The sequence below is a fragment of the Suillus subaureus genome, assembly GCF_016647635.1.
Source record: "Suillus subaureus strain MN1 chromosome Unknown BJ212scaffold_16, whole genome shotgun sequence".
In the NCBI taxonomy this organism is placed as follows: domain Eukaryota; kingdom Fungi; phylum Basidiomycota; class Agaricomycetes; order Boletales; family Suillaceae; genus Suillus; species Suillus subaureus.
In genome coordinates, this window is record NW_024538572.1 from 397,483 (window position 1) to 420,895 (window position 23,413).

General features: G+C 46.5%; 6 protein-coding genes across 6 annotated transcripts; 4 read left to right on the forward strand and 2 right to left on the reverse strand.

The window, feature by feature from the left end:
- Window positions 1-529: 529 nt before the first annotated feature.
- BJ212DRAFT_1271758 (CAP Gly-rich domain-containing protein) lies at window positions 530-1,494 on the forward strand (the record flags this gene model as incomplete). The annotated part of the gene is made up of 5 exons (XM_041330976.1): window positions 530-619; window positions 713-862; window positions 928-1,030; window positions 1,090-1,324; window positions 1,374-1,494. The coding sequence occupies 5 exons, from the start codon at window positions 530-532 to the stop codon at window positions 1,492-1,494; spliced, it is 699 nt and encodes a 232-aa protein (XP_041193090.1).
- Window positions 1,495-1,737: 243 nt separating this feature from the next.
- On the reverse strand, window positions 1,738-3,565 carry BJ212DRAFT_1271552 (diacylglycerol acyltransferase-domain-containing protein; the record flags this gene model as incomplete). Its single annotated transcript, XM_041330965.1, has 13 exons — window positions 1,738-1,804; window positions 1,860-1,950; window positions 2,004-2,048; window positions 2,100-2,214; window positions 2,269-2,308; window positions 2,359-2,391; window positions 2,445-2,685; window positions 2,732-2,766; window positions 2,871-2,935; window positions 2,995-3,004; window positions 3,058-3,204; window positions 3,261-3,365; window positions 3,441-3,565. The coding sequence occupies 13 exons, from the start codon at window positions 3,563-3,565 to the stop codon at window positions 1,738-1,740; spliced, it is 1,119 nt and encodes a 372-aa protein (XP_041193091.1).
- A 1,053-nt stretch (window positions 3,566-4,618) lies between these two features.
- BJ212DRAFT_190985 (uncharacterized protein) lies at window positions 4,619-5,684 on the forward strand. Its single transcript, XM_041342597.1, has 2 exons — window positions 4,619-4,646; window positions 4,699-5,684. The coding sequence occupies exon 2, from the start codon at window positions 4,803-4,805 to the stop codon at window positions 5,535-5,537; it is 735 nt and encodes a 244-aa protein (XP_041193092.1). The 5' UTR covers window positions 4,619-4,646; window positions 4,699-4,802; the 3' UTR covers window positions 5,538-5,684.
- Window positions 5,685-8,566: 2,882 nt separating this feature from the next.
- Window positions 8,567-10,756, forward strand: BJ212DRAFT_1271843 (cytochrome P450; the record flags this gene model as incomplete). The annotated part of the gene is made up of 13 exons (XM_041330980.1): window positions 8,567-8,748; window positions 8,815-8,911; window positions 8,964-9,101; window positions 9,180-9,283; window positions 9,347-9,596; window positions 9,646-9,771; window positions 9,823-9,925; window positions 9,981-10,067; window positions 10,123-10,157; window positions 10,214-10,260; window positions 10,311-10,433; window positions 10,484-10,513; window positions 10,567-10,756. 13 exons carry the CDS (start codon window positions 8,567-8,569, stop codon window positions 10,754-10,756), a joined length of 1,512 nt encoding a protein of 503 aa, XP_041193093.1.
- Window positions 10,757-12,515: 1,759 nt separating this feature from the next.
- Window positions 12,516-13,848, reverse strand: BJ212DRAFT_1480870 (uncharacterized protein; the record flags this gene model as incomplete). Its single annotated transcript, XM_041340164.1, has 6 exons — window positions 12,516-12,669; window positions 12,719-12,894; window positions 12,947-13,099; window positions 13,150-13,311; window positions 13,369-13,793; window positions 13,842-13,848. The coding sequence occupies 6 exons, from the start codon at window positions 13,846-13,848 to the stop codon at window positions 12,516-12,518; spliced, it is 1,077 nt and encodes a 358-aa protein (XP_041193094.1).
- Window positions 13,849-17,477: 3,629 nt separating this feature from the next.
- On the forward strand, window positions 17,478-20,574 carry BJ212DRAFT_1446949 (uncharacterized protein; the record flags this gene model as incomplete). The annotated part of the gene is made up of 11 exons (XM_041338327.1): window positions 17,478-17,654; window positions 17,784-17,872; window positions 17,922-18,000; window positions 18,056-18,373; window positions 18,425-18,839; window positions 18,864-18,921; window positions 18,973-19,221; window positions 19,249-19,264; window positions 19,410-20,038; window positions 20,066-20,151; window positions 20,189-20,574. The coding sequence occupies 11 exons, from the start codon at window positions 17,478-17,480 to the stop codon at window positions 20,572-20,574; spliced, it is 2,502 nt and encodes an 833-aa protein (XP_041193095.1).
- Between the last annotated feature and the right edge of the window lie 2,839 nt (window positions 20,575-23,413).

Below are 23,413 nucleotides of genomic sequence, written 5' to 3' on the forward strand. Positions count from 1 at the left end.
TAGTGCGCATGAGAATATAGGATAAGAGTTCAATGGTAAGTACCGGAAAGCCAGTCTAAAACCCTCGTGTGAGGTCATGGGGTGGTTAACCTCGTCTGCTTGCTGACGAGGTGTTGGCGGTCGGTGACGACAGCGCTAACGTTCTGATCTGTGCGCATAACAGAATGGTTTGTATTAGAAGATGTAGAGTGCAGCGTTTCAAGGTCGTCTGACATCTGGTAACCGTCAATATGGACATCAGCCTATATGCCAGATTCCAGAATAGACATGTGATTGACTGTGACTGTGCCGGATGCTGTAGCAATTATTAGTGTATCTACCGAGGCGAGATATAATGACTCAGCGCTCACGATGATAGCACAGCCAGGTAATTTCAGACCTATCTTAGCAGGATGAGTTGCAAGGGAGAGGCTAGTTTTGAGGAAGTTCGTGTCACGATCTGAATCACGTGTCCTGTGATTGGCCCGCAGTTTGAAGTTTGAATTATCTACGCATACGGTAAGAGAACAACAATATTCCTTGATCCAAAATGACATCCATCGTCAAATTATTTGTCGTATCCCCAGATACTCGTTCCGAGCGTCGTTTCGATCTCCATATTACCATCGAGCACCTCAAGGTTGCGTAGTCCAGTCTACCATACACATCTTGCAGGACACTAAATGACAACCCCGCATATCGTCGTGACTCGTGCACACAATCTAATGATTAGGCGAAACTAGAGCTCATCACAGGCATCCCCGTTCAGAATCAGAAAATATCGCTGCACAATGGCGATGTCGATTCGCAAGTCGTCGCACAGCTGGATGATGATGCCAAGCCGCTTGGGTACTATAGCGTTCGGGATTTCCAGACAATCAAGGTATTTTCCGTTTAAATTTTGACAAAAGCAATCGTTTATGCACATGTTGGCATCCTTTGTTGTAGCTCGTAGATACGAACCCTTCGACATCGTTTACGGGTCAGCTCTCCGATGTATCACAAGTAGAGAAGTTCGAGCTCAGCGACGACGCATACGCACAACGAACCGGTGATCAATCAGTCATCCCTTATTCTTTATCACCATCTCTGATTCTCTTTATTCCAAAGACTCCGTGCTAGCTTACAAGCAAAGACATAAAGTAGGGCGCTTTGCCCCCCCTTCAACAGAACCTACTCCTGAGCCTGCGGTAAACATCCCCATCGGATCACGCTGCGAAGTGGAATCCACAGAACCGGGCTTGAAAAAGCGTGGTGCAGTTCGGTTTGTTGGTTATACTGAGTTTGCTGCTGGGCTTTGGGTCGGTGTTGAGTATGATGAGCCGATGGGCAAGAATGATGGCTCGTGAGTTTGAAACCTCGTATTATTTGACGATGTTCATTTGGGTATCTAGCCTCAAGGGAGTGCAGTATTTTACATGTCGGCCGAACTACGGGGTGTTCGTGCGCCCTGCAAAAGTCACAGTCGGTGACTTCCCTGTGGAAGAGATCGATTTTGATGACGAAGAAATGTGATTGGGTGTCGACGTACTTGTTGAAAGATATCCGCCACGGATTCACAGTTGATAGAGACCCGGGATGAGGGCCTCAATGTGTATTGAAACCTTCATCCCTGACCGATGCCTCGAACTGGACAGCCTTGGCAGTAAAATGCACTGACTGCGGTTCATGGGGCCCTATTTACTCTAACAATACAATTGCTGTTCGACGTAGCTAGCCGGTCATCACGTTGGTAGAACCCAATTTCGTCTGTCCATTTTAATCAACGATACTGAGCTCCCTCAAGCGTGTCTTTGCAAATTCATCCTTGTAAGTGTTCCATATCCTGCATTGACCACAACTAAGCTCGACACGGACAACGAAAGGGCCAGAATACGCACCTGGTCAATTCCTCGATATACATCCGTTGCACTCTTTCGACCTCCTCCAACGGCGGTTTTTCGCAGCGTTGAACATGAATCGGTCGGCCGACTGCTCAGAAGTGAGAACACCCAGCAAGCTCTCATGTTAGAAATAGCACTGACTGACTGACACAATCCGTCGTCGGTACGGCATCAGGCCCAAGTTATCTACAGCATAGATGAAGGGAAGGTCACCAGTCGAGTAAGCTTGTAACTCACAATTCAGCAGACCACGTCCATGGAAAAGCGGAAGGGTGAACCCAAACATACTCTGGAATTTCTTCTGCAGAACATATATCGTGGTGCCCTTCTCATTTGGCATTTGATTGTATATCTGACGAATAAACGCTGTCGACGACGCACAGGAACGAAAGAGTGCGTCACTTACATCATTCTCGCCGAAAGAAAACACAGGTACAAGGTCCGCTCTGAAGAAATGCATCGATGACATTTTATATGAAACCTTGTATCAACTCACCCATGCTGGATCGCGATCTTGATAAAACCTAATCTACAGTCCATGTGTCATGTGCCTGTTCGTAATGTTCCGGTATAGGAGCTTACCTGCGCTTCAATGTTAGATCGGCCGTACCAGGTCTTGCGCTCAAACTCTCTGCAGCGCCTCCGACTACGATAGTTATTGCCTGACCTGGGCCGCTGGAGAGAATGTTGGAGCAAGACTCTCGCGAGACGCTACTTATCCCAAGAGCCATGATAACTTCGCGATATAAAGGAATGTGAAAGTTATTATTGAGGGTGAGTAAGTGTGGTTTAATACCGGGGAAAGCTTTGGAGAAGCCGGTGGCTGATAGGAGATATCTGAGACATTGTTGTTGTGGGGAAAGTGAAACACTCGCCTTCGGTAGCGAAGGTGGCGAGTGCGCCCCTGGTGGATTGGTAAGAAGTATGCAAGGATACAGAGGAGATGTCGTCTTACATCCCAATTATGCCTGTTTAAATCACAAAATGAGTGATACTTAGAACTGAAACGAAACGAAACTACCGTGAGGATGGTACCCGAACACGTATGGGCGGTCAGCGGGTAGGTCGCACTCCTGCATTGAACAAATGGTTGAATATTCCGGACGCAAAATAGCTCAAATTACTGCCGCACCTTCAGGAGCCTGGATGGTCACGTAAACGGTTGTATCCATAAAACACGAAGAACCACACTTACGACGCAGGGTAATATTCTGCAAAATACTGCCAGATCTTCAAGGACCGGAACCATGGAGTGAGCTTGTTTCCGTATGCTGGGCTCTTGTCTATGCAGAAAATCCAGATGAGGTACATGACCAAGAACGGCCATAGCGCCGGTATGGAGCTTTGGCGCGTTGGTTTTAACGAATAAACAGTATGTTGAAAAATCACCTCACGTACCAGAGCACTAGGAACATAAAGCAGGACATCACTAACAACACCGACCACACAGCAACGACCATCATCTGCAGTCTCCTCTTCCGCGGTATCTTGGTTGGCACGAAGCTGGATAGCACAGAAAGCGCAATTTAAGTCGTGGAATAATCAACCAGTGGCATAAACAAACTATCTGATACGCACTCGATGCTAGCATGAAGGGCAGCCACAGGACGCAATGGTGCGCCGGTTAACTTCGTCAATCGCCCTCTAAGTGAAGATGCGGAAATAGTTCTTGAGAGGGCTGTCAGATCATTGCCTTTGTCCATCCCTGCTAGTCCAATATTTATTGGGCTCTGTGTTCAGCTGGCGGCTGAATCTGTGTCTTGTCCTTTAGTCAACTCGAAATGGGATGCGTTGCTTCTCTTCCTTGTTCACGTGACCAGATTGACCCTGCTACAATTACTACTTCCGTGCGATACGTACGACAATATATGGTACCCGAGCATCCCTATGGTGATCAACTGCTAGCTGGTCTTTGTGATTATTTAATATTTAACATCGGACAGTCAGCTCATCGTATCAAGACACCAACAGCCAACCACTCGCTACTCAGTACTCCGAGTCAGTACTCAGTCCCCACGCACTTGCCAAAGCACCTGAGTTTGTGCGTAAACGCTCAATGACGAGTAATTAGGTCAGAAAGTGGGTTTTCTAGGCTCGAACAACGTGAGTGACGAGTAATAACTAATTGCATCAAAAATAATTGCATATTTTTCTGGTGTCATCTTCAAGATATTGACCAGAGCACTGGATCTTGACTCGAACGTTTGAACCATTAGCTTGAAGCTTGAATCACTATACTCCGATGATACCGAGTCGATCGGCCACAGAGCGGAGCGCCAGCTTATACGAAGAGGAGTTGGACCGGCTGTCTCTCGCTCATCAAATTGCCAACTGAACTCTTATCCGACATTTTGATCTACACTTTTCCGCCATTCGATAAGTTATCGCAACCATAAGGCACAAGCTACAATATCCCATCCCATTGACCTGGATATACAGACTATGAAGGGTGTATGGACACACGAAGTTTGTGGTGCAGACTGTTTGTATCTGTGAGCTTCCGCCGCAGGGACTAGCGGTACTAGCGGGACCCTTTCTGCTACAATTGGCTCGAGCGATCGTGAGGACTATCATACGTACTGTCGTTGGCACTCAAGAGTCAAGACCAAGCACTCATGTGGTACAGGTTCGGACTCCACACGTTGTGATCAGGTTAATGCACCCCTATTCGTGGCTCAACGTCAACTTTCAACAATGGTCAGCATTTTATCCATAGCATCGCTCCTCTGCATCGCACATTCAACTAAGTTGGGTCAGAAAGCGCCGGCGAACAATAAAAACATCGTAAGTGCCTAGTTGTCAGTAACCGTGTCTCATTAATTCACTTCCGACGCAGTCACAACCAATCGTATGCCTATTCTGATATATCTGATACCGCAGTATTAACGATGACCAGACGCCAGACCTTTTGACACACAGCACTCCAATGATCACCCTGTCATGCGTACGGACCAGACTCGGAGCATTGGCGCCATCATCGCCGATGGCAAGCGCTTCGCTGACAAGCGGGACAAGATCATCCACTCCGTGAATTTACACGAGGGACTTGGACCAGTTGTCTCTCACTTACCAGCCGAACTCTTATCCGAAATCTCCATGCACACGCTTCCACCATTCGATGAATTATTACCCCCATCAAAGCTACGATCTCCCATGCTGTTGACTAGGATATGCCGAAGACGGAGGAAAATTACTGTGGACACGCTAAGTTTATGGTGCGGACTGTTTGGTGGGTTTATGAGCTCCCGGCGCAGACACAGGCGGCGAGAAGCCTTCTGCTACAAGACATGGCTTGAGCGATCGCAAGGACTTCCACTGTCGTTGGCACTCACGTGTCACCAAAATCCCTTCACCAGCCTTCTTCAGCCTTACACGGATCAAATATCGTCTCTTCGTATCGTTTACTGCGTCGCCACACGTGACCTTTTGTTAAACGACCTCCCAGCACTTCAGATACTTACCATGAATGGGTGGATCAGCGATGAATCTGAGAGGAGTGACATCGCACGATCCATCTTAAATCATTCACTCACTCTGTACAGTCTCAAATTCAGTAGACTATCGTTCCCATTCTACTTGGCCGACTTCGACCCCTTCAAGAATTCCAGGTGGCCCCACCTCACACATGTTGAAATCAATGTTCAACAAAATCTACTCCTCATATTACTGCAGTAGGCTCCCAACCTCTCCTCAGCCAAGATTTATACAACTTTAAATTATACCATACACCCCCCCTTACCGGTAGAGCCAAGCATGCACACGAAACTTGAGTTCTTGCATCTTAATTGACCCAGACCGCACTCACCAGTCCCCATCCTGCTCAATGCCCTATCGCTCCCCAATTTACGCGAGTTTATGGCTGTGTATGGATGCGGTGGCCTCACGAGGAGTTTAAAACATTTTTATCACGGTCAAAGTGTCCTCTGGAGTTCTTGAGTTTTGGTGATCCAGATACGATGGCCTCGGAATTAGACGAGCTGCGAGCGGGATACATTGCCCTCATTCCTTCTCTTGAAGTAGTAGTGGATCCGGATCGTGGCTGCTATTTCCTTTGTATTCGCCTGTAAATCCGCGACTCTGCGAAGTAGGAAGGGTTCTGTCAGTCGATTCAGCTCGAAACATCCGTATGCAAATATGTGCGCTCCTTTTCCTGCTACTAAGCCTCGATCGATGACCTCTGTCGCACCAGAATGGAGTCCGAGCAAATCACCAACCATAGCCTTTTCTTACCAACACCGTTGTATGTCTTTTGAACTATTTTCTTGGACTTATCCTTGGCACTCGTTGGTAGGTCCTTCGTAAATTATTCACCGAAGTTGCTGGTATCGTCATTCACATCCTGCAAATGAATCAACATATCTCCTCCGTACTTGAATCGTCGAGCTGATTAGTACGGGGACGGAATGCGTTTATGTCAAAACTCACAATGCCCATCCTCGAAGAAAATAATGTCTCTTATTCTCCTCGTTGTTGGCCTTCCCGGATGCCAAACGCTATCCTGGGTCAAAACTGCTACCAGGCACGGAAAGCAAAGCATGGGACGTTCGAACCTGTTGCAAGATGAAAACAGCGCCTCTCAGCATGTATAGTGATAGGATATAGATGCACATACTCCAAGATGGCATCAAGATTTCATACTCATCGTCGCTACGGCAAGGCGATTGTCCAAGCAAGATACCAAGAACCCACCAATATACGGCGCGACCATACTGTTGCTCAAGTAGAATCTGCATCAACGTCAGTTCAATTCTCACAACGAGGCAATGCAGTGGGTACCTCAGGAGCCATAAAATCGTTCCGGAGGATGTGCTGGTCGTCAAAGCATAAGCATACAACGCCTTCCTTTTACTGTGTATAGTCAGCAACCTCGACGTGTCCGCCCTAAGCACCAGGCTTTGTTGACATTGAAGGAACGGATGAGATGTGGATCGGATGCGAAGTCGCGGAGTGGGATAGGTATATGCTTCACGATGTATTCGTTAACGGCATCGATGTTGCATTTCAGCTGTGGATCGATATGTAGGGTATCGCCGTCTATCTTGTCCCGCGAAAATGGCATCCAAAGTCTGTACGCATGGTACGATGCATATGTCAAAGAGCTGTATTGAATGTAGCGGAAATCAGAACTCGCACGCAGGTGCTGAAAGTGAACGTGAAGACTCAAGTTGTGTTGAATGAGTCATGACTGCAATAAGGATCGAATACAGCTCAGTTGTGTGCACAGTGAGGCGTTGGCTACTGTTAAAAGCCATATGTAACTTGATGTAAGGTGAAGCAGAAATTAAAACTGGCAGACAACGAACGGCATGTTGAAGGCTTCACGTTTATGTAACATGAGCGGATACGAGGCCCAACGGGTTGCATTGACTCGTATCGAAGGCGCACGGTCCTGTCAGCCTCGTGGTTGAATTATTTCATAGCTAATCACTCAGAGAAGTTTGAAGAATCCAATACGTGACATACTGTAAACTCGTATGGATCACATTGACTCAACAACACGAAGTTGACCGGAAGGTCACGGCGTTGGGCAGGAAAGGACCTGAAGGGAAAGCAGAAGTACTGTGATCGACCAGCAGGAAAAGCCTATGTAAGAAAAGCGATGAATCTAGATTCTGGAGGGTGCTAAAACTTTCAGGGCAGAGTGGAATTGTACCAGATATCCTTGTGATGAGGTTGATGCAGTTCGATTTGCATATTTACGATACCGGGAAAGTGAGGTGAAGCGTTCGCATTGTATTGTTGAGACGAGGAACTCGGTAGTAGGCATGTTGTTGGAGCAAAGCTGTTCCAAAAGTAAAATATAGTAATCGGCCTCCAGCAGATGCAGCGAAGGGAGAACCATGCAAGATGCACGCGCAGATGGACGCGACTTCTAGGTCGATAGACGATTCGAGTACTGTGATCCTAAAACAAGTGTGCATGGCCGGCGGCCGCTGCATGGAATTGCGTAATATCAGAGTGTCAGCATTCCATTCAAATCGGAGCTTCCCGGTAGGTCATACCCGCCATAAGTCCACTCCGTTTTCGAAAACAAGCTAGGCTGGCCCATACATTCTATACTCAAAGGCCGTGACACTAGGTGCAACGAGCTAGCATTCTTAGCCTACACCATCTCATTCACGGAGATGACTCGCAATCCATATATGTTATCAACCTGGAGCTCGAGCGCGCATATAAACACATTCACGACCGTGGATATATGTGTTTTTACCCGGGTGTACAAAGCCCAAGAAGTTCGATGGCTAAAGATCTCCACTTCCTAAAACGTCTGGTTTCAAGATTCAGTAAACTGCACCATACCTCCAAACTCCCGAGTGCCTACCACCACCACCACCACCACCATAACAATAATACCTGATTCACTGACCAGCACCGTAGCTAACACTCATAGCCAGTGCACTAGGCCATAAACGAGTAAGCCGATTACGATTCAGGAGGCTAAGTATTGATGGCGCTGACCGCAGTCGCAGAGATTCAAGATCTTGCGCCCAGTTTCTGCATGTCGTATGTTCGCTTACTATGCTCTGCTTGCCAAAGCAATCATTTTTATCCCAAACTGTGCTTGCCAAATGAATTAAGTGTAGTAATGCGTAATGGGGTTTGACAGGTGCCCGTCTCTTCCTGTCCGTGGAGTTCGGGTTATACAAATGACTTGAATGGACCTTCGATGAGGATCGTCCCATCTCTTTCCACTCCAATCGGCCATGCTACAGCTCCCTGACCTACGGATTTACGATAATACGCAGCTCATCCTCAATGCTGCGGCTTGTGTTGGGGTGATAGGAGTGGTTATTCGGGCTTACCTTCGTAAATCGGATAGCCGCCTTCCTCTCCCGCCTTCTCCCCCCAGTTGGAGGCTTCGGGGACACTTCCTACCCCCTCGCAGGTAAAGTTTCACTGGCATATTTGCGACCTCGTTTTTGTAATCTAATCGTATCACATTTCTAATCAGCCCATCTCTCACTGTCGCTCGGTGGATCGACGAATATGGCCCTCTGATTACAATTCGCTCAGGAACCCAGACTGTCGTGATTATCGGCTGCCACAAAGTTGGTCCCTTTATGATAAGTTAGCATCACTAGACTCAGCACTCCGTGGCAGGCCGCGGTGGATATAATGGAGAAGCAGGGTAGAATGCTAGCTGATCGACCTCGCCTTGCTGCTGGAGAAATTCTTACACGCGGACTGGTCATGGTTCTATCACGCGCTGGAGACAGGTTCCGTCGGAAGCGTAGGTTCGTCGCCGCGATGCTGTAAAGGCTCAAACGGCCATCTTACTTTTCGATGCGGTGCAGAGCGCTCCATACGCATCTCCAGCCCAAATCAGCTGAGACGTATCAGCCTCTGCAGATGTCACAGGCGAAAACCGTGATTCTCAGCATTCTTGACGATCCACGCAACTTTCAGAACCATGTGGGAACGTAAGCGGTTTCCTACGTGCGGCACCGGGGCCTGATAGTATGTTACTTACGGGTTCTTGGAAGTTATGCCGCAGCGACGATCATGAAAATTGCATATGGGAAGACCACACCGACGTCGGCAACTGACCCCGAAATCAGAGAGGCTCGCCAACTTGTCAGGAGATTTAATACAATCATGCGCCATGGTTATTACTTGGTGGACTCGATACCGTGGCTCAAATACATTCCTTGGTATGCGCCAGAATTGAAAGACGAGTTCGAGAGGACCAAGCGACTCTACACAGACCAGCTGAACCGTGTGAAACTGCACATGGTACGCATTGCCTTGCCTATCTTCACACGATGTCTGAGTTGTTCCACAGCAGAGCAGTGAGGACATCGGTCCTTCGTTTTCAAAATACATTCTAGAAAATGGGCATCTCTATGGCTTGACAGATACTGAGATGGCGTATCTTGCTGGCGCCTTTTTTGGAGCTGGAACCGAAACTGTGAGGCGTCTTTCTTTTTTGCGAACATCATGCACTGAGATGAGGTACCAGACTGCTGTGGCCATATGCACGGTGCTAATGGCGGCCGCACATTTTCCTGAAGAGCAGGCTAAAGTTCAGGCCGAGCTTGATGCAGTAATTGGAAGGGAGCGAGGTAGCTCGATTTCGCATCGCAGTTCTGTCAATTTATTCATTTTTTTTTGCCAAAGTACCAACTTTCGCCGACAAACCATCCCTTCCTCGTCTGGAGGCCTTCGTCTCTGAAGCTTTGAGATGGAGACCGGTGACTCCTGAAGGTGGGTCTCTGAATGGTCAGTCCTGCACCTGAAGTTTACACAGTCAACCCTACAGGATTGCCTCACCGAACTACCGAAGATGTGATTTGGGTAAGTGCTCGCTGAACTATTTGTCGTCCTCAGGATATTCTGACATCCGCCGGCAGGAAAACTATTGCATTCCCGCTGGAACTACGGTAACCGGTAACCACTGGTAAGTCGATATCCTTCAAGATACGACATATCAAATTGTCACCACCTCAGGGCCATCTCTCGAGATCCAGAAGTCTATCCCGAGCCTGATGCGTTCAAACCCCAGCGCTGGATCACCGACCAAGGTCGCTTGAGAGACGATCTCACATTCTTTGTATTTGGGTTTGGTCGGCGGTAAGTAGTGTCTTGGGGGATATACTTTCTTTGACTGTCCTTCCTTCCAGCGTATGCCCAGGTCAACATGTTGCGAACAGGTTACAGTTCTTTCCATGCACATGATTTCCCGATCTCATCTGAAATGTTATAGATCGGTATTCATAAATTCGCTTCTTGTTCTTTGGGCCTTCCAGCTCAGTCTGGATCCTACGAAGCCGCAGGATGACATGGGGTTCACGAACGCGGTGATGCCAAATGTCCCTTGCACTATTGAATTTCAGACGAGGGTTCCAGAAGCGGAGCTTAGGCGTATGATGCAGAATTATCCTGAGGCTGGGTGAGAAGCCGTCAATTAATATTCCAATTCCAATACTAGTGTAACTTTGCTAAGACTGTCGTCCCTTGACTTTTACGCCAAAAGGCAGTGATACTGAAAGCTTGTGTCTCAGTATCGCAGACAGTATTTATGTAAATTATGGGGACTCTAGTAAGCCAGCGTGCTTACAACTAGACTTCGCTTGCCCTTCTGACGAATTTGACTTGACACGGTTCAGTGAATGTAGTGTTTCCTCATACACATTAGCTGCTTGGGCGTATTGTCACTGCATTGCCCAGCACGTTTCCGTTCAGTCTTTCATGCCCCCCATGGATATTGTATCGCAGCTATTGTTTTCCCCCTGACATCTGATTTTATCTATGTTTTAGGACGCCGCCTTCGTTCCGCGATGAATATTGACAATGTAGTGGCCAGGTGGTTCTATGCTTACCCTGATTCAACACAGCTGTTTCTTTGGTCAAGTATAAAATACGTGTGCACTCATCATACATTGATATGCTAACCTCGCTTTTCTCTCTTTCAAACTACGCAGAGGGACAGGACCCATAAGTCGACGGCTTCTACCGCAGCAGGTGATACTGTCAACAGCCGCACTGTTGTCTGCCTCAGACACAGTTGTTTGGGGCCCGCAGTGACCGGTCAGCTTCAATCTCCGTAACGTATTTGTGCGAGCGCATCCGAAAATACACTTCGATCTGACAGAACCCTCCCCACTTCGCGGAGTCTGGGAACCCCAAGACAGCTCGTAGGGCACCACATCTTAACAGTTTCCATTGTTTGCTGCGGTATACAAAGTATAGAAATTCTCTCAAGAAACCGGAATTCTCGAAGCCCTGACGGTCCGTCTGTCCGTCCTAGCACAACCAAGGTTTCTTGGCCCAAAAACATTTCCCAGACCCGTACTACTTACAAGCTACCATTTGTTTCTTTAACCTGAGGTATGGAATTCTCATAAATGTATGGGACCACTGCGATGCCCGGCGCCCTCTTGGTCGTTCGACACCTCGAATTCTCAAACACTCTACTAGACTACTACCACTAGCACTGACACGTGCTGCAAGACGACCTACTGTCATAACAAAGTTCGAAGGGCTACCACAGACTCGAGGATGTTTGCTCTCGCCGCTCTTCCACCTTCCACCTTCCAACCAGCAACCTTCCTCAATGGCGGAGTGAACTCGTATGTGGCATCAAGTAGTCAGTAAAACCACCCACTGCTAACACTCTTGATGTACTTCCCCATCCCGACTGTGCCAATCCGGTCCGTAGTACTCAAGCCAGCTCAAGTTATTGTTGCAACTGTATCTGAGCTGCATACAGTGTACGATGGATTACCGTCTGAGGGAGCATCAGTAAAAAAACCCTTGACTACAGGGAGCTATATAGTCACTGTAGTCCGTGTAGCCCAATGTGTCAAGTCCCTACTATACCCTGCTATATAGCCACACGGTTAGGTGTATAGCACTACAGTAGCTTCTCGTAGCAAATGACTACAGAGCTACAGACCACTACATGTGCTACACAGTACGACGAAAAGCAATCAGTAGTAGCAGGTATCTGCATGCAGCCACTGTAGCTCTCACCATACGAAACACTACACGTGCTACACGTGCTACACAGTACGATGAAAATCAATCAGTAGTAGCAGGCATCTGCATACAGCCACTGTAGCTCTCACCATACGAAACGCGTCAGGACTGCACATCAACAAAAATGAATGTATTCAGAGTGACAACCCTTGTAAGAACAGGCCTCCTGAAGCATCAAGCATCACTAGCCTCTACGCCTTGAGGACGCCCATTTCGTGCTGCTTGCATTTTGACTTCATATTCTCGGATCGCGTCATCGAACACATCATTGGTGAGGGCATCAACAGATACTGCTGTCTTGGATGGGTCTATACCACCAGCATGTAAGCTTATTGTCCAAGTTAGTGAACAATCAATGCAAGTAGCCAGACACACACTGAGCCACGTCAAGCAGATTATCACGAATTTTCTCCAGTAGTTTGTAAGGAGCAGTGCACTGCTCAAACCGCTCCAAGGAGTTGAGATGTGCAAGGTAGACTGGACTGTAAGACACCAAGGAGAATTTGATGTCTTCCCTTACTCCAGTGGCCCACTCATTGATACAACATTCCATCTGTCAGATGTCAGCTGCCGCACCAACCATCAGACACCTCTAAAGTACTCACCACCATGAGTGCCAGCGCCATCAATTTCAAAGGTAAAGGATCAAAGTATTTAGCATAGAGGATACCTTTGTCACTGCAGTTGGTAAACCACATATCATTAATCGCTTTCTGGATCAATTCCATTTTGTAGATGCCAGTTTTCATCTCCCAATCCTTTCACTCATGCAGTTAGACAATGCCCAATGATAGTCAAGATGACACACCTTGAAAACAAATGATATCCCTTCCTTCAATGACTCTGCCAAGTCACGGTTTGCCTTGATAGCTGTCATTGACCAGCTTGCCCAGAAGCCAAAAAATGAGGATGTGAGTCCACGCATCTTCGTTTTGAGCTCCCCACGCACATGGGATGTGCGCCTCATCATCTATACTGTCACAAAACATCAAATGAGGCCAGGACAAGAACCCAACAGAGTGCTTACCATTTTCACTAATGAAGGCGTAAGTTGGACAGTAAGTCCAGTAATATCAGATGCCTCATGCCAAGCACATTTTGCTAGCATGGTTTCAACCAAGAGTGTTTCTGGAAAAGGTGCCTGAGTGACCACCAGACAGCGGTAAATGGATGTGGCAGTGGCAAGCACATCCTTGGTGATATGATCAAAATCTGCAGCCTTTAAACACTGGCATCTTCCATGTAAAGCTTTGATATTCAGCTTGATGTCTTCATCAGAGACCTCCAGCTGGTGTTGTGAAGTGTCTTCAACCTCTTCATCACCAATGGAGTCATCATCACTGAGAAATAATTTGCTGTGGGGTCGTTCATCATTACAGTCATAGCTGTTGTCACTACCATCGCCACTGTCTTCACTACTGGCATCATCAGCAGACACCACAGGCACAGAATCTGATGAAACTCAGTCAGTATAAGACATGACCAGCCCAGATAGCCTACCTTTCATCTTTCAAGCCAATACAAGAGAGTCTGATGAAACTTAGTTAGTATAAGACACAACCAGGCCAACTCAAACTTGCTTACCTTTTGTCCTTCAAGCCATCACAGGAGAATCTGACGAACCTTAGTATAAGACCCAACCAGCCAAGCTTGCATACCTTTTGTCTTTTGAGCCAATACAGGAGCAAGTGTTTTACTTGAACTGAAAGCAAGTACCTGTGGCTTGTATGGCTTGGCAGGTACACACTGATCGGTAAACTAGTACATCATAGTGAGCAATGGAGCACAAGAAAGAATATGATGCTGACCATGTTATCTTCAACCTAGTCCACATCACTCAGCAGCTCAGTGGGCTTGTTATCAAATCCCTTGGGATTTGTCCTATATGTAGTGTGCAGGGCCTTTAACTGTTGTTTTCCCGCCTTGGCTTGCAAGGCTTTTTGGCGGTCATCACCTCACCAAGATTTCAAAACTGATATGTAAAAAGCCAGTCAAAAACCTGGCGAGCAACAGCTGAATCTTACATACTTCAATAAGTCTCTTTTTCAGTGGGCTGGCGGTGATGACCACTGGTGGTGCGACCAGCGGTTGATACCATCTGGGCACATAAGTCGTCCTGGGCCTTTGATATTGCTGTTAAGGGCCCCCTTTTTGAGGAAAGCTTCACTGCCATGATTCAGGACTAAGATAGTCTGCAGTGAAAAAAATTGGATGACATGCCTTTAAATATGGTGCCATGGAGTTTGATCAACAAAGCACTGATCAACAAAGAACTTTGAGTTCTGTTGATTTCGAAGTTAGGGTTTTCATTTGGAGAGTCAATGCAACAGTATATAAAGTGCGACTGAATAACATTACCATCAGCCCTACAAACCTCAAATGAACAAACAGTCAGTAGCCACATAGTCCAAGACTCACAGCACACTAACCAATGTTGTAGATATGCCTTCTTGCCATTTGGCAAAACGGAGGAAGATATACTTCAAGTCCAACAATGGTATGTTGCTCTGAGATTGGCCATGGTAGACACTGACCATCCAGCAGGCCTGTTCCACCTCCAAGTCGCCCATTCCATGTGGTCGTTGCACCAGGGCAGGCTAGGGAAGGACCCAAACGCACCAAGCAGGGACCACATCCTCCAGAGCTTGTTTATCCCTTGAAACCACATTGTCAAACCCCAGGACCCATAACCACATCACAGACTTACCTATGAACCCTGGTGTTAGAACGTTGGGACGCTGAGCTGAGGCACTGTGATGAGGCATGCAAAGCACAAATCACTGAATGCATCCAAGGTCCTGCTACTCACCAAGCATATGTAAGGGAGTTAATAGTTGGTCGCTGGAACACTGAGAAGAAGAAGTGCAAAGAAGCACGCAAAGTCCAACTTTTGGAGATCCTACTTGCATCTCATGGTATAACTGCTCTAGTTTAGTCAGTTAGTCAAGTCAGCAGTCAGGCATGAATGATGGCTTATGGGTATGAAATAGATAAGATGAGAGGTGAAAACATGCATGAAATAATAAAGCAAAGGAGTAAAAGCAAAGTCATGCGATGTCTGAACTCTGCTGAATTGTCATATCCCACAATCCAGACCCATGTTCCATCATATTCCCATGCCTTCCGAGCCTACATCCGGACCCCACATCATATCCAGCTCATTCCAAGATCCCCTTCTGCTGTGCTCCACACCTCAGCAGGATCAACTACACTCTGGATTTACCCCTGAGCTCTGGACCATCAGATCCTCACTGCTAGCCTGATCCATACAACCCTATCCCGTCCACCCTATGCGCACTTCATCCAGCAAAACATCCAGACTTCACCTTGTCTCAGATTCCAGAACTATATCCACCTTCTTGTATTCTGGTCCTGTATCCACCTTGTCTTCCAGATCCCCAGATCTCCGGACCTCCGGATATTAGCTCTGGACCTATTCCCACCCTTTGTCCGATATCCTGCGCCTATCCCCATTTAGGCATTCTCTGCTTTCTGGCTTTCGGTTACCTCTTCTTCCATCTTGCTTATTGATCCTTGTACAAGTCTTCATCTCTGAGTTCATTTACTTATGTTCCGTCTTACTTACTAATGTGTTTCCACATGCTCGTACATAGCCTTGCTCCTTTGCTTACTGATCCCCTCAGATATTGTTCAGTATATAACCCCTGTAGATACTCCTGTAGTTCCCTAGTTTGAATATCAACTTAGACTTGCCCAATCCTCTCTCGGACTTTGGTCCAGCTAAGTCTGTCCTACCCATCAGGCCTAGGGATTGATTCCCTAGGCTGGAGCTCCGCCTTTCCGGCACTTCCCCTCTTTCCGGACTTAGGTCCAATCCCTGACCCTCTGACTCTACCTTAGTGTAGTCTTCCCCTGTTTGTTTCTACATTGGATGGAGTCCGATGTAGCCCCTATTCCTTCTGGACCTCCGGACCTCCTGTCCTTCGGACATTCTGTCCTCCTAACCCTCGGACATCCTGTCCTTCGGACATTCTGTCCTCCTAACCCTCGGACATCCTGTCCTTCCATCCTGTTTCCTGTAGAAGTATTACCTTGCAGTGGGAACTCTCCTGAGCACTTCCTGCATTCCTCCGGAACTCTCCCACGCTCCTCCAGAAGTCCTCTGGACTTTGTCAGACCATCATCAGACCTCATACGAAATGAAGGGCACATACTCGGGTAAGGGGCACAGTGTATGAGCTGAGGCCAAGCCCCTCTGAGTCAGTCTCTCTCCCCTTTGAGCAACATGGTTCTTAACATGAATAGAGAAGATGAGCCAAAGAAAAGCTAGGCCATGCATGAACTTGGCTCTTTAAAATGAAAGATGGCATCCAGGTATTGAATTGAAAAGACGAGGCAAAAGGTATTGGATTGAGAAGATGAGGCTCATTGTCAGAATCAGGTTAAATAAAAAGAGAAAATAGATAAGAGGTGCAAATGCAAAGCCATGCAATGCAGGAACTCTGGGGAATAGAGAAAACAAGCGTGAACTCTGGAGAATAGAGAAGATGAGCCAAAGCAAAAGCAATGCAGTGCGTGAACTCATTCATAGATGAGGAGAGAGAAAGAAATGGTCCAGACATTAGAAGAGGTGGCCAGATGATAGTAACCAGACAACAAGTGAAATGAAAGATGGCACACCTTTATGAACTGCATCGAGAAGGGCCGTGTTGAAGAAGGTTCTGGGTGGTTGACCATCATGCCAACATCTTCCTAGCGTTCACTCCAGATCTTCGTGCTGGTAAGAGGGAGGAAAGCCCACCACTGTCTTTGTGGAGGAGTCCTAGAAAAAAGAAGACCTTCAGACAATATCATCAGGCATACCTTCCCTCTGGGTAATCCCAAGCAAATACAATATCATCATTTGCCTCTGGACACACACATTCCAGCAAGTAACCAACCAAGTGGATTGAAAGGTGGTGAAAGGTGGCGTACCTTCCCTCCAGGTAATCCAAAGCAAATACAATATCATCATTTGCCTCTGGACACATGCATTCCACAGGAGGCGAGTAGCCAACCAAGTGAAATGAAAGGTGGTGTACCATTATGAACTGTGTCTGTGTTGGTGGTTCTAGTGCCTGAAAACCAGGGTATTAGGAAGTGAAACCAGTTACTGTTGGCAACAACTAACCTGCCATGCCTAATTGTATGTTTTGTGGGAAGGTCACATCTACGCATGAGGGTCTCAAAAGACACATTGTAGGATGGCCTGAATGCCAAATGGAGTGGACATCAATGATTGAAGATGTAGAGGCGGAGAATTTATACACACCTGATGTAGACTTCAGCCATGAAGACATAGCCCCACGCCATGTTCGTGCGCGCTCAGGTCCTGAAATGGACACCAACCCTACACTCAACAAAATTTGTTGTGTTTCAGTCGAAGAAGTTGATGACAAGGATGGTGGCCGGTATATTGAACCCCAGCCAAATGCAGGCTAGGGTTTGGGCGAAGGGGAGACCAGATTTGAGAGACATAGAAGGGAACAACAGCAAGGTGGTGAAGATCCATGGTCTCCCTCTGAGGATGCGTAAGTCCTTGGCCATGCTGGCCAGAGATGTACTGAGTAGACTCACCAGGGAAGAGTGGGGTCTAGTGCAGTGGATTGTCAAAAATCTGGGACAAACCCGGACTGACAAATTTCTAAAACTACCAATAGTAAGTCAAGAGCATTGAACAAAATTGGAACTCACCATATTGATGCTGTCAACAGACCCAACAGTGCACAAAGCTATCGTTTCACAATAATCATTCATTCTTGCAAAGAGTAGACGAACTTCCACATGGTCCAGGCTGGAGCTGTCAAAAGGTCACTGTCCATGGAAATCATCAGGACAAGGATGGGGAGTTGCTGCAAGAAGAAGTTGAGCTATGGAGTCGAGATCCTGTGGAATGCATGAAGGAGCTCATTGGAAACCCTGCTTTCAAGGCAGATATGGCCTACTCACCTGGCAGAGCATATGCTGACCGTGCAGGTCAACATAGAGTTATTGACGAGATGTGGACAGCAGACTGGTGGGGCGAGAAACAGGTAAGATTAATCTAGAGAAACATTGAAGGAATAGACTGACCTCTTATGTAGAAAGCATTGCCTGAAGGAGCGACTATAGCTCTGATTATTTTATCATCAGACAAAATGACCTTGTCACAGTTCCAAGGTGATAAGACTGCATGGCCAGTGTATATGTCTATTGGAAACATTGTGAAAGCTAAAAGGCATCAGGCTTTGGCACATGTGACTGTGCTTATCGGTCACTTACCTGTGGGGAAGCTCAACTGCTTCACTCCTGAGGAACATTCCCTGGCTGAATACCGACTCTTCCATCATTGCATGGGCCTGCTCCTCCATCCTCTGATTGCTGCTGGCAATGATGGTGTGGACATGGTGTGCGCCAACTCATGGATACATCGCATCTACCCAATTCTGGCGGCATATGTTGCCAATTTCCCAGAACAGTGTTTGGTGGCCTGTTGTAAGGAAAATTGGTGTCCAAAGTGTCTTGTTGTGGCAGAGGAGTGAGGGGATGCACTGCACTCAGAGATGTGTGATCCTAAGACCATGAAGGATATATTGCAAAGGTGAAAGATGGGTCAGCATCCGCCTGAATTTGAGGAAAATGGACTACATAGCATTTACAAGCCTTTCTGGGCCAATATGCCCCATGCCAACATCTTCCTAGCATTCACTCCAGATCTTCTGCACCAAGTTCATAAAGGTGTATTCAAGGATCACCTGGTGAGGTGGTGTCAGCAAATAATTGGAGAGGATGAAATGGACACACAATTCAAGGCAATGGCAGATTACCCAGGGCTCCATCACTTCAAGACAGGAATATCGACTGTCAAGCAATGGACTGGAAGTGAACATAAACAAATGCAGTGAGTGTTCATTGGCTTACTCACCAGAGCAGTTCCCAGGTATGTGTATTTCGAGTTTCAAAGATGGAATATGTGGCTGAGTTTGGTTCCCTGCCAGTCAGGTCTTGATAGTTGCTCATTCAATTCTGGACTTCTCATATTATGCGCAGCTATGAATTCACACAATGGATTCACTCAAAACCTTACAGACAGCACTATCAGTATTTCATGCTCATAAGGATGTCCTCAAGGAACTGTCTATTTGTGAACATTTCAACATCCCAACGATCCACCAACTCACTCATTACGTCCAGTCAATAACATTGTTTGGTGCAATTGATGGTTTTAATACAGAACTTCCTGAGCGCTTGCATATAGACTTTGCCAAGGACACTTACCGTGCCACCAATAAACATGATTATGAAGAGCAAATGGTCTTGTGGCTTCAGCGCCAGGAAGCCGTCTTTTTGCAGGGAGCATATCTGGATTGGCTGGCACAAGTGCCTCTCTCACATGGCTGGACCCAGGATGATTCAAACACATATGACTCAGACTTGGATTCAGACTTGGATTCACATGAAACTCCCCCTTACGACTCAGACTCAGATTTGGACTTGGACTCACATGAAACAGAGCAAATGATGCATGTCCTTGCAAAGGCTCCAGTGCATCCACACCGATCGGTTCAAGAGATTGTAACATCACATGGTGCTACTGACTTTTTGACAGCTCTCCAATGTTTCATACAGAAGAATATCCCTGGCTGTACTGTCATACCAGGGGTGCAGGACCATTTTGATGTTTATCGGCAAGTCATCATTGTAATGCCAGCTGACCTGTGAGTTGGTGATACACCAATGTGGAGGCACATTAGAGCCACACCTGAGAGATTGTCATCAGGCTGTAAGCCTGGTTGTCCGGCTTGGTTTGATATGGTGTTGATATTTGATGGTCCTCATCCTGTGCGTTTGCGGACACTGCATGGTAGGTTTTTGGGAGTTGTGTCAAGGGTGGTGTTTAATAGTAGCTGTTGCAGGTCTGAGAGTGGCCCAAGTTCATGCTATATTCACTCTCCCTTGTCAGTTCAGCACATACACCAGAACCCTCGCATACATTGAGTGGTTCACACCTTTCAGGACACCTGACCCTTCTTCTGGAATGCGACTAGTGTTGTGCTCGACCTGCCATTGTTGCTGCAATGCTGCTGTCATTCATGTTGACAACATTGTTAGGCCATGTCATTTAATACCAAAGATGGGACCATCAGTTGAGCTAAGGTTGAGGAGTGGAAATGCATACAAGGCCACAAATGATTTTTATTTTAATGAGTTCATTGACAGTGAGATGTTTTGTGCTTCTGTGGATACTAATTAGATTGCAGAATGTCATGGAGACCAACTACTGCACAATGAAGCTACCTGTAGCATCCTGTAGTGGCCATAGTAGCTCCTGTAGGTACCTATAACACACTGTTTAGGTTCATGACTACTGTAGGAGTTTGTAGCAAACCTTGTGGCTACATAGTGCTATGGTGGCTATATAGCTCTATATAGCTGTCACCAGGGCTATGACGAACTTGACTTTTTACTGATGTATGACATTCAGCTGCAAACAAGTCATGACAAAACACCCCAGTGTGAAGGCCATTAGCCTCCAAAAACTGGTTGAAGATTATGGCACTACTCACTTTCATGATGCCCTTGCACGCTACATTGTTCAGCAGTGTCAAGGCAACCATCCTGCACCTCTCCATGGTCAAGCACTTGATGTGCTGGCACATGACATCCATTTTCCATTCCACCAACTGCCTGTCTTTCATAAGGTCAAGTGGCACTTGGTTGATGCCTGCAGCCATGGTGAGGCACATGTCACTTTGGACAGTGTCTATGCAAAACCACAACAGAAGTTGGGCTCTCATCTGGTTGCTCACCAATCTGATACAGCTCTTGTGAGCCTTGGTGCAAATACAAAGGATCTTCAAGGTATGTAAACAGGCACTGTCAGTTAGCACTATATGTTACTTACTTTTTACTGAGCCTAGGTTTCCATGTCAGTCAAGTGTTAGAATTAGCACATGATAATGGAGGTATGAGCACAGAAGAGAAAGCTTAGTAATACATACAAGAATGAGTAATGTAGGGAACACTGATAACCAGGAATAGCCAGAGTGGTGTCAATTAGTAAGCACAGCATGGACGAGAGACAAGTCCGATGCACAGACTTTCAGATCAGACACATAGAACTAACTGTTTGATAGTATATATATTGTACAATTATTTACATTGGAAAGAAGTCGGAAAAATAACTCCTACTCTACTCTAAGTCTCATAACAAGAGGTTATGAGCCCTGCTACTACCATGGATATGATGCTCCCTGGTTCTTCATCACTATATAATATCCCCCAGCTTGCCAATGACAGAATGAACTGGATAACCTATAAGGAAAGGGCCCAAATGGTGATACGAGTGTGAGGTTTGATGCGCTATCTTGATGGTAGGACAAAGGAACCTGTACCTTTCAAGACAGACTTGCAAGGACAAGCACTGAAGCCAGACAAATCAGTAGCTACCCAGACAGAGATTGAAGAAAAGGAGAAGAAGATAGATGAGTTTCAACAAAAGGACTCACTTGTCAAGCAACATATATTTAGTATGGTCTCGGACCGACTATTGTTGTGCATCCAGAGCCTCAGGGAAGCCTTGAAAATATGGACAGAAGTTTGCCACATTGTTAAGGTTGTACTCAAGGGATAACTGGATCCAAAGGGCTTCGGCCTCAGCTCATGCGCTGTGCCCCTTACCTGAGTATTGCCCCTTATTTCAGGAAGGCAAGACTAACACATCTGGAAGGTTGGACAAGTATCGTAACAGATCTGTATGACTTCTGGATGCAGGATAGGTATTGTAGGGCTAATCCGGACGAGTCCAGACTAGAAACTAATGGTAATAGACTGTCGGAGACAGAGGCGGATACGGATAGACTATAGGAATCAATCCCAAGTCTCAGAGGGTGACAAGAGTAGAGATACTCAAGTCTGGAGGATGGGAATGAGTAGAACTAAGATGATATTCAAACTGAGGTGCTACAGAGAGTTACAGGAGGTTATATACTATAGGTATCTAACAGAATGATCAATCAGCAGAGTCTGAGGCTATGTATGAAGCATATGGGTAGTCTATTGGTAAGTAGAAATGTATCACAAATCATGAAACAGAAATGAAATATAGGTAATGGATCAGGGAGCAGTACGGATATACAGATAACCGAAGTACCGGAGTTAGGGGGTTACTGAAAGGAGACGAGTGCTGGTTGTGGATTCGGATGAGTTGTGGACTGGACCGGACGAGTGGACAGATTGAATGATGAGATGTTGGAGGGAGATAAGATGTGGATCTGAGATGAGATAAGGGTCGGATCTGAGATCTGGATATGCAGATATGACACACATCCATGAAGGAAAGATGGAGATGGTGCAGATAGACCTGCAATGAAAACTCCAGGACACCAGATGTGAGGAAGGCGGAGATGTAAAGGTGCACTTCGGAGACCTGTTAAAGATTTGAGAATCATTAGCAGGAATGGGAGTAAGCATAGATGAGAGAGATTACTATGCCATTATCATGGGATCATTACTGGAATCCTACAGACCAATACTCTCATCAATAAATGCTGCAGCACATATAATGAAGCAGCCACTTACCTCATATGAGCTGATAAACATTATCACAGAAGAATATGAACATCAGCAGATAACCAATCTCAAAACACAGAAGAAAGGGAATAATAGTGTGTTTACAGCAAAGACAAACATGTGAAGAGGATGTACCATGACAAGCAAGAGTGAAGATATCACTTGCTTCAATTGTGACAGGAAAGGTCACTATAAATCCGATTTCTGGAGAGCCAGAGGAGGGAAGGAAGGTCAGGGACCAAGACAAGGTGGAAAGGCACCAAGACAAACCGCTAATATGGCAGACAAGATCGAAAGAGCAAATGATTATGCCTTTGCCACATCAGATCTGGCAAATGTAGCAAAGAAGATCAACATACCTGCTGAGAAACGAGGAGCAATCATCGACTCAGGCGCAACATCCCATTTCTGTCCAGACCAATCGAAATTCGTAACATTCACCTCCATTGAAGCACAAGATGTGCACACTGCAGACAGTTCTACTATCAGCACTATAGGAAAGGGAGATATAAAGATAGATT